Below are 10,451 nucleotides of genomic sequence, written 5' to 3'. Positions count from 1 at the left end.
TCCGAGCGGTTAAGTAACTGCCCAACATTTCCACATTGTGGCTGTAAGCAACGCCGCGTCCTCTGGGACACACGGGCAGAACGTTAGACGATAACAGAAGGAGCTAGTCCGGGTTGTGGAGGTAAAGGTTGTGTTAACTTTTCCCATAGACAGTTTTACGTGACTCACTGCTATGGCTCGGGTCAGCGTGAAAATGTCCTGGTTGAATAGTAAGTACGAGCGGGTTGGAAAAAATTCTTCGATAAAAAGTCGAAGGCAGGAGCCTATGCACATAAAAACTTCGCCTGAGAAGTTAACTACAGCTCCCAAGGTGCACTTTGGCAAGGAACTGTCACATGTGGCGCCAACTGCGGGTAGAAAACTAAGTTTACAATCTGCAGCTTTTATCAGTTTACTTTCAGATTCTGGGTTCATTATGACTAGCTTCTTCTCCATGGCAATGGCAGCAAAGGCTCATGGGTATTGTAGTATTTTTTTTTCTTCTTTTTTCTCAAAAACAAAGTTGAAGCGATTGAAACTTTGGCCGTAACATAAACGTGTATGACTGTAACATTATCCAGGGGACTTCCATGTTCCCATGCTAGTTAACATTGAGGATGCTGTGTAAAGAACAACTTGAAACGGATTACACGGTATGAACGTGGCCTCAGTTCCACCGAAGCGGTTCGCTCTCGGTCGGTGGCGGGACTCTGTGTGTCAGAGATCAGCAAAGTCGAACTCCATGTGAAAAACTCACACGTGTTCCCTTGGCCCCTGTGAGCGAACCCGTAAATTCGGGTGATTCTACTGAAAACAAACCGATTCTGCTCCGAAAAACATGGAAATTGCCAAGACCTCAAATCCTACCACATAGTTGAGGATCAGGTGGAACAATGAGTTACATTCAAGTTGATGTTAACAAATTATGTGTCGGTTCCCGTTTCTCCAAAATGAGACAGCCCTGCTTGTTCTCTGACACCACACTGAAGCGACTGCAGGGAAGCAAATAACTCAACTCAACTCCCTAAATGCAGACCAAGCTCAAAAAAATGATCTATTTTAAAATATTTTTTAATTAAAGTGATACTTCTCATCTGGTCAAACAAACCCCGTCCCCCAAAAAACTGTCACATTACAGACTGAGTGAAGTGCATTTTTCTTAGTAAAGAACAAAATACTCACAGGCAGAACTGATTCACAAGAACATCAGCTAACACAACACAACTACAGCCATTTTCATTATATTACTGTGTGTTCCGTTTAACTCACTCACACAAAGAAAAATAAAAAAAATGGCCAAGAACGTCCCAAAAAAACCCCCAAAAAACCCAAAACAGAGCCACAGGTGCTGACAGCAGCTCTGGCTGATGATAACTTTTTATGCCCGTTTCCAGGTAACACTTTGTTGTATGAACTCTGCTATTTCCTAATAGTTTCCTGGAGAGAACTATGCAATTTGCATACAAGGTGTTTGAATGGTACATGCCCGCTCAATTAGTCCCAATGAACTGCCGGTGCAGCACGGGAAGTCTTTTAGTGAGCGCACAGCAGGACAGCTGAACATGCCAACGTGACATTTGGTCTAGAGGAAAGCTCGTGATTCAACATGTACGGAGAGAGCAATGCTTCCCTTCCAAAAAAATGAATAATAAATGAACTTTTACTCGGGTCTGTAAATGGACCAACAGCTGCTTATAAATTCAACACAACTAACTAAACTCTAACTAAAACAACTTCCATTTTCCAAGGAAGTTGTTGACAAATCACAGGACCCTTAAAAAAAAAAAAAAAAGATCAGCGTCCACAGAAACAGTGACAGTGAAGAAAACATGAAAACATGAAAACATGAAAACATGAAAACATGAGTGCAGATTCAGTAAAAATACTTGTGAGTTAATCAAAAACTAAACAAATAAATGCTACTGACTAATACTGTGTGTTCCTCCAGACATAGGTTCTGTAAACAGTGAGAGGACAGACAGTGACGTCTTCAGCCTGTCCGTCGGTAAAACGGTTTGGGTTGAATTCGTAGCCCGATGTGTCAACGCGTCCACCAATCGAGTTCCGGAGGAATGACCCCAGGCCGGACTCTCCTCGACGCTGCCGGTCTCTGACCTTCCACCTCAGCAGTGTGTCCCCACGGCAGCGTAGGCGGTGGAGGTGGACGCCTCCCTGCGGACGGTGCTGAACGGCGACAGCTCCAGCTCGGTGGTGGTGCACTCGTTGTCGGTGTCGCCGGCGGTGCTGGCGGCGGCGGCGGCGGCGGACGGGGGCGGGCCGCACTCCTCGCAGCAGCAGCAGCAGCAGTCCAGGAAGGCTTTGGTAAACGGCCGGCACATGCAGAACAGCAGCACCGGCGTCACCGCGGACTTACAGAAGAGCAGCAGCTGGCTGACCAGATGCAGGACGTCCAGGGTCCTCCTGGGAACGCCGGCCGCCATGTACACGCTGACGATGTTGCAGATGTTCTCCGGGATGATGCAGAAGCCGTAGAGGATGGCCAGCGCCACCACGGCGCAGTTCATCTGGCTTTCCAGCTGGATCTGCTTCTTGCTGCCGCGGACGCAGGCCCGCTCGGCGCGGCGGATCCTGCGAGCGGTGACCAGCGAGCTGCAGATGGTGAACAGCGTCGGCAGGCAGAAGTAGCAGCCGAAGTACCACCAGAGCCGCGCGCCGTCGTAGGTGAGCCCCAGGACGTACAGCGTGTCGGGGAGCTCGGTGGAGATCCGGACCACGCAGCGCTCGCACGGCGTCACTCCGGGCGGGTCGCCGTCCTCGGCGACCAGCTGTCGGATCAGCAGCTCGGGCAGCGCCAGCAGCAGAGCGCCCACCCATATGACGGCGAGCTTGGCCGTGGTGGACGCCCAGTTCTCGATCATCTCGTAGTACATCTGCACGTTGGTGGCGGCTCGGAAGCGATCGATGCACAGAGCGCACAGCGTGAAGGTCGTGACCCCGAGAGACGCCACCTGGGAACAGAAGAGAACTCTGGTCACAGGAAACTTTAGAAAGTCCCCCACACTTCATCGCTCTGAGCTGGTTGTTCTGGGAAAAATGACCCGGAGGAGAAAAGTGCAACCACTTTCTATGGTAAGAGAAACAATAAATCCGTTGACTGTTTACACCTAAAACCTAAAGTTTTATCACAACGATTTGACATAATTGTTGTAAAGTCAAAACACAGTCGGAGAGAAAGTTTTAATATTTGCAAATAAAACTAAGAGTACTTTTGCAAGAAAAATTGTAATATGCAAAGAATAGAGTCCTAATTTTATGAAAAACAGCCACAATATAATGAGTCAATGGTATTAGGAGAAAAAAAATGTATTTTGAGAACAAAAAGTCATAGAGTGGCTGGATCAGATCACACGTGCATGTTCCAGCACTTCCTGACTTTCCATACGCAGTTTCTGTTTTAGCTTCGTAAGCTCAGGTGGCTCTGACCCGTTTACTGGGATGTTCGGAGGAAAAAACTACGACTTCTCACTGTGGCTCTCAATGAGTCGGTGCAACAGAGAACCGAGCGGAACGCTTCTGGTCTGGTTATGGATCCCACGGATCTGGGCTCGGCGCAGGGCTGAGCTGTGTCCGTAGCGCGTGACCGAAAACCGTCGAGAACTGAAGGTCGGCAGCCAACGGTTGGTCCGGCCTACGCTTTGAACGGATGATTCCCGATTCCGGTGATCAGTCTGTTCATTCCATGCGGTTTTTGGAGGCAGCATTTTTGTGCAGAAAAAGAAAGGACCCGACCGTAGTAAGATCAAACTCCTGCAGAATCTTTCAGGTCTCCGCACGTAGATTTTCAGAAGGAATGATCTGAAACCAAAGTCTCCTCATCCGCAGATCCCAGCCAAGAACTTTGGGAGTGGAATATTATTGTAGCCTGATGACGGGTAAAACTAGGACCAAGCTCCGGGGGCGTCATTTCCCTCCTTTCAGTGACGACAAACTGTCGCGAGCAGCCAAAGTCCTGATGTCAACTGGCGTCTAGCTCCCGAAACTCAACATGCTGTCTCACGAGAACACGTTCCGGGGGATTGCTGTCAATAATCTGAGAGAACCAAGCATCTACTTCAGGCCTTCAAGTGAGAAAGAGACCCTCTTGATAAGAGAGAAGGTGCCTATGAGGTTTGATATCAGCCCAGATCATTCTCATAGCTCGCCACTTGACTGGTGGGTGGCGGAGATGGAGCGATTCCCGCCTGCGGGTGTCCTCGTCGCCTGATGAGTTAAGATGGCTGCATGAGGTTAAGTGTACGTCTAGACGCGCCGCAAATTCTCAAATACATCGAACAGCAGGAGTCGAGGTAAACGGCAGGTGGAGCCGGTCCTCCGGTCGCTGCCGTTAAACCGCCGCAGTAGAAGAGATACTCGGGGCGATGACGTAGTCAAAGAGCTCAAACGACGGGAAAGCACGTGGAGCGCGCGGTGGGAATCTGACATTTCTGCTGGTTTCACGCGTCAACGTGAGGGAGGCTCCGCACAGATCGGATGTCCTCGTCTCTCCACCGGCAGCTTCAGCGGATGTCCAAGTCGCACGCTCCACAGTTCATTCGCCAAGTCCCTTTCCACCGCACTTCGTTGCGTTTCCAAAACAGGTGGATGTAAACACGTCTAAGAGTCGGTTGTGTGAGGGTTAAAAACACGGTGCACTGACGATATAACACTATATTCATCAAATTTGGGTTTAACGATGGAATTTCAAACACTTCTGTATTATTTAGCTCTAATTCAGATATATGAAATCTTTCTTTTACGAGGTGGAAGCTGGTAATTACGTTATGTGTGATATGACATGAACTGGGCTACCGTCAGTCAAGCCGCTGACCTTTGACCTGCAGCAGTCTGTGGGCTTGTGGGAAATGGTGTCCATTAAAGGCAGGTAAAAACTGAAATATTCACCATTATTTTTTAAAGACAAAGGGAGAGCACAACATTGGTATTTTTACGCAGTAGCCGGGGTTCTATTTGTTTTATTTCTCTTTTTTGATGATATCGTGATCGTCTACCAGTATATACGTGTGTGTGTGTGTGTGTGTGTGTGTTGGCGGTCGTACCATCACAGCCGTTTGCGGATTCAATCCTCTCGCTGTCGCGTGTGATCACGCTCCACTGAGCGGTTAAAGGGAGGGGACAGCGCTGACCTCAGATCTGCGGCTCTGAACTCTGACTATTACTTTATATCAGTCTGTTCTTCAACAGACGAGTGAACGTCTGACCAAGAAATGACCTATCGCCGACGTATCCGATGTCAAATTCACACAGTGTTTTTATTCACCTCGTCTCACATCAATTACTTTATTAAAGTAAAGAAGAAATTTCACAGGTCTGTTATTTCCTAATAATGTTTCCTGTAAAGAACCATGTCATTTTTTTTTCACTAATTAGAGGAAAAATACAGAGTTTTTATTTTAGTGAGTTCAATTAGTTGTGTGGACGTTTTTGTTGACTTCCGGATGAGTTTCCACGAAAGACATTTGCTACATTTAAGCCCCGGTGAATATTCATGACTCATTCCTTCATTATCGGAAACTTTACTCTGCGTTGATGCTGAACTGTGCGTTTGTCAACGCATTTGGCTTTTTGCAATGTTGAGCCGTCGCCTGCTGCCCTCCGGACGAAAGTCTCAAGGTTGCGCTAGCTTAGCGTTCAGAAACAAGCCGACCGCTCCGCACGTTACCCGCCGCTGGTCCCAAATCACGCGGTTCTTTCCGGGAACCTTCTTCAGAGATTATTTTGGGATAAATTTAGACCTGTAAAATTAAGCCTTCCACAAAAAAACCTTCAGACATTTTATTTTACTTTTCTTATTTTCTTATATAAATGTTCAAATGTATGTATCTATATTGATACATATTATATTATACTATATTGGAATTGCATTAAAGGGCAGTCTGCCCTAAAATTCAAATAATTACATAAAAGTAAAAAACAAAAATAAAGGATAAAAGGTCGAGAATAAAAAGATGGCAGCTGATGACATGAGTAAATCTCTCTAAGGTCATGTAGGTCATGGCCTCAGACAAAGAGCCGCCGCCGTTAAGAGGCTTAAACCCTTTTGTTTTCAGACTTGACACCAGAAAGCTCCATCACCACCATCACCACCATCATCAACATCATCATCATCACCACCACCACCATCATCAACATCATCATCATCATCATCACCACCACCACCATCATCATCATCATCACCACCACCACCATCATCATCATCATCATCAACCAGCTGACTTAAAACACGTCACCTTCAGTTCAACAACAACCACAACGACGTCACAAGCTGCGACGGACACATACGCTACGTGGCCGAAAGTATGTGGACGCGCGAAGGCCGGCATCGCGTGCTAGTTACACACGCGCTTAACGTGCTGCTGTAAAAGTCACACATGCGTCTACAAATCACGAGATCCACTAACAAGTCTACATGTATCCAGATCTGATCTTGGACTAGTTTGCCCTGTTGCCTCTGATGAACTGATCTCAGCTCGGTCTGTTCAGCGGGCCTCCTGACGTGACACTGATCGGATTAAACAGCCTTCCCGCTGGGCGACGTCAGATCCGGGTCTGGAGCCGCTCCGCCGCGACTCGACCCACGCGCCTGCCTGCCAGGTGCATTTCGCACCTGTCGTCCCGCAACATCGACCGACCGCACCATGCAAGCTGCGACCGAGTCGGGTCACACACACACACACACACACACACACACACACACACACACACACACTGAAGTTTCTCCGCGACATGAAAACGATACCGAGACTGTGCAGTTTCCTTTTTAACCTACAGACTCGAGAGAAATGTCGTAACTTCTGCGGAGCGCATTTCCCAAAGTGTGGAACTGCTCCTTTACGGACGCAGTGGGAAGCACCGAACACTGCGGGGAAACATCTGTACAACACGTGGGTGATTTTTCAGGCAGCGATTCGCCGACTTTCCTCTGTGGCGGCACAAAGGTCCTAATGAAGCAACGGGACTAGAGAGACCCGCGGCCGGTGGCCGTGTTTCCCTCTCTGCCAATGAAATGGACCGGCGGAGCGGTACGAAGGTGGGACCCGTCTCTCTCTGTGAAGTGCGACCAGATCTAGGTTTTCTGTTCTAGGCTGCGGCTCTGGTCTGGTGTTCTTGACTCCTATAGAGTCCTGGTTCTCATGGTGAGAAAGAGTTAAAATGGGATTTTCTTCTTCTTCTCACCTCGGCCCCACCTGACCCACCTCAGCCCCACCTGACCCACCTGACCCACCTCAGCCCCACCTGACCCACCTGACCCACCTCAGCCCCACCTGACCCACCTGACCCCATTCAAGTGCGGCTTTTGTATCCAACTCTTATCGCAAGTCCTCGTCTCCTCGTCTAAACGGGGACGTTTGCGTCGATTTACTTTAAAGTCACCATTTACCGTTGTTTTCTCTCTTTACAATGCGGAAGACGATCACAATGTTTATGGCATCGAGTTGATTTTGTTTTTTTAAAGTGACTAAACTATGACTAGGAAGCATCGGTGCTTCCTGCTGTACCTGAGATCAGGTGAGTTTATCTGATCTCGTTTTTCCAACTTGGAGCAGAAACTCAGCGAATCTGCCTCGAGGAGACGGACGAGACGTCTCTCCTCGCCAGAACCAGGGCCCGACCCCCTCCCCCGCTCACCTCCAGGTACGGGATGATCTTGCACGAGAACTCTCCCAGCAGCCAGTTCTTGGTGAGCTCGTGAAACACCACGAGCGGCAGGCAGAAGAAGACGACCACGAAGTCCCAGAGCGCGAGGTTGGCCAGCAGCGAGTTGGAGATGCTCCTCATGTAGTAGTTGTGACACACGATGCACATGACCGACACGTTCCCGATGATCCCCACACTGAAGATGACCACGGCGGCGATCATGACCGCGTAGGCCCCGTAAGACTCGGCGGTCACCGGGTAGAAGGGGTTCTTCACCTGCCTGCGTCTGGCCCGCGTGTTCACCGCCACGAACGGCGTGGTGTCGGGAGGGTCCGGCAGAGAGTCCTCCTCCTCGTAGTCGCTGGCGTTGACTCCGAGGGGCGGACCGGCGTCCTGCTCCTGCGCCATGGCCGCGGGCATAGCCTCCCACGCGGCCGCGGCTCCGTCCTGCAGCGGCTCACTCCGCTTCTGTCGCCGGGTCCGCCCGGTCCCCGCAGGACGGCAGGTGGGGCCATGCCAGCTTTGTGTAAGAACTTCTCCCGGACTGCATCCACCTGTCCGCGCCTCCCCGGCCTCGTTTCCATACGTGCGTAAAGCCTCCTCTCCGGGTACAAGTCGGGCGCGCCGAGCTCCATTTTGCGCGTCACTTTTGCGCGTGGCGCGCCGGTGTACCCCCGTCCCCAGCAGCCCCGAGGACGACCGGCTTACAGTATCCAACCACGAGGCCTGCGCGCTCGCTCCACGCGTCCCCCCATTGTCCTCCGCGCTGACTGTGCGCCATCTCCGGCTCTGCGCATTCCTGTCAGCGGCGGTGGATTCATACTCCGGACTGAAAGTCGTCTTTGTTTTCTGCCAGTGGAGTTGACCGGCGACGGCCTCGCTGCACAGCCACAAACACAGCAACCTCAGGGGTGGATGCGGCATCGTGTGGGTCTGTCTAACGCCTGAGAGGAAACCGTCTGATCCAAAATGATCGATCCATCTCTGGAAAAAAAAAAAAAAAAAGCTCTGAACTTCAAAGAAAAATTCACTTCCCTTCATGTTCCCTCGCAAACAGCTTTCACAAAGGTCTTGGTCGTGTGAACCTGCCGGGTTCGGGTGCGTCCCGGAGCGGCTCCAGTCGGGAGGCATCACCAAAGACACCAAAACCCAGAGCGGAATCCTGTCCTAAAAGTGGGCTGGAAACAGTTAACCAACCGCTCTGATCCTCCGTCGTAGAAGGTGGAGACGGGGGTGGAGTGCCGGATGCCGGGCGAGGCAGGCCCCCCCCCTCCGTCAAGGAAAGTTTCTGCACGCCAAGCCGCCCCCCGAGCGCTCCGAGGCCGGGGTGGGGTGGTGTGGGGTGGCGAGAGATGCGGCCCGAGGACACGCCGAGCTCCGTCTGAGAGAGAGGAGAGGATCCGAGAGGAGGAGGAGGAGGGCGGGGAGAGGAAGGGGCCGGTCATCTGTCGAACCTGCTCTCATCCCACGATAAACTGTACAACTCACTGACCTCCAGTCCGCCCGAGATTATCCACGACACCGACACGCTGAGTTTTTCCAGGTTTTATGCGGGAAAACCGTTTGTCTTGGCGCAAGAAGCTTTTCTTGATTTAAAAAACGTTCACCAAGTTTTGGTCCTGATTTTTCCAGACAGAAACTTTCTGTACTTGGCAGAAAAAGTCGTGGAAAATGATCTGGCACAAAATGTGCTTAAGAAAAAAAAACAGATTTTCAGGAAAAACTGATTCTTCACCTACTCCCTTTAAAAATGAAGAAAAACTTTATTTATAAAGCTGCATTAAAGACTTCACAAAGGACTTTTGCAGAATATATCGCCTATGAATATTCACAGTTTGATTTCCTTCGGTAGCAAAATTCGTACACATGGATTTATTGTTACTATAGCAACATACACACTACAACACTGCAGCCTTTTTACACAGCCCTGTTAAACACACTATTTACTAACAGCTCTGTGACCGGACAGTGTTGCAGGTGCACGCATCTGTAAATATTCCCGCTCCCGTGTGCTCGTGGCATTTGCACAGTATCAGCGTGCAGATGAACCTCGAGGGAACGCGAGCCCCGGTGAAGACACGGTTCCCCTGTTGATCGTGTTAAAGGGAAGTCCGCTGCTTTATTTACGCGTCTCCTCTGCCACCTAGTGCAAAGTCTGGGTATTACACCAGCGCGCTCCTGCTCCACTAAACTGATCTGCAACATTTAAACTCCAGGAGAATATTACAGGTGTGGGGTTTGTCAGCGCCGGCCTTTGACTGAGATTTTGCATTTGTGTTTTTCACTCTTTAAACACGGATGGCATCGGTACAACGGGAAGTACTCGAATTGCCTTGTGGAGCTGGGCCTGTGCGTTTGCCTCTTTTGTTTCCAGATACTTGGAGCTATGGTCTCCGGCGGCGGGTGGGCATCGGTACCCCGGTCGGGCAGCTTAAGCCTGAAGTTTACTGACCGCCTCCCTCTCTCTGGCTTGGGACGGCAGAGGTTGCTCTTCTCCAGAGTCCAACGTCAGTCCTCTGGAGAACCGGGTGGTGGTGGTGGTGGTGGTGGTGGTTGGGGCAGGTAACGGTGACAACAGGAGGAGGCACCTGAAATGTCGGGTCAGACAAAAGTCACCAAGTCAGAGTCACAGTCACCTTGTCTTCCCCCCTCCCCCCTGGACAATAACCAGGGAGACCTCCTGCTTCGAGGGATGTATGAGAAGAAACAAGGGAATACCAGAACAATACACCCTTCGTTTTGCTCATTCCTATTTGTGTCCCCTTTGCTGCATCTCATTGTCACTGGACCCGTTTCAGAATAAACAGAGGTCCTTC

At 50.2% G+C, this 10,451-nt stretch overlaps 1 protein-coding gene across 1 annotated transcript; it reads right to left on the bottom strand.

Moving 5' to 3' along the window:
* Window positions 1-1,073: 1,073 nt before the first annotated feature.
* On the bottom strand, window positions 1,074-8,914 carry gpr37a (G protein-coupled receptor 37a). The gene is made up of 2 exons (XM_040133243.1): window positions 7,627-8,914; window positions 1,074-2,948 (listed from the first exon to the last, which is right to left on the bottom strand). Exons 1-2 carry the CDS (start codon window positions 8,764-8,766, stop codon window positions 2,103-2,105), a joined length of 1,986 nt encoding a protein of 661 aa, XP_039989177.1. The 5' UTR covers window positions 8,767-8,914; the 3' UTR covers window positions 1,074-2,102.
* Window positions 8,915-10,451: the final 1,537 nt, after the last annotated feature.

This window comes from Xiphias gladius, chromosome 8 (assembly GCF_016859285.1).
Source record: "Xiphias gladius isolate SHS-SW01 ecotype Sanya breed wild chromosome 8, ASM1685928v1, whole genome shotgun sequence".
In the NCBI taxonomy this organism is placed as follows: Eukaryota; Metazoa; Chordata; class Actinopteri; order Istiophoriformes; family Xiphiidae; genus Xiphias; species Xiphias gladius.
The sequence above is the reverse complement of the archived record's forward strand: the minus strand, read 5'-3'. Positions and strand labels throughout refer to the sequence as shown.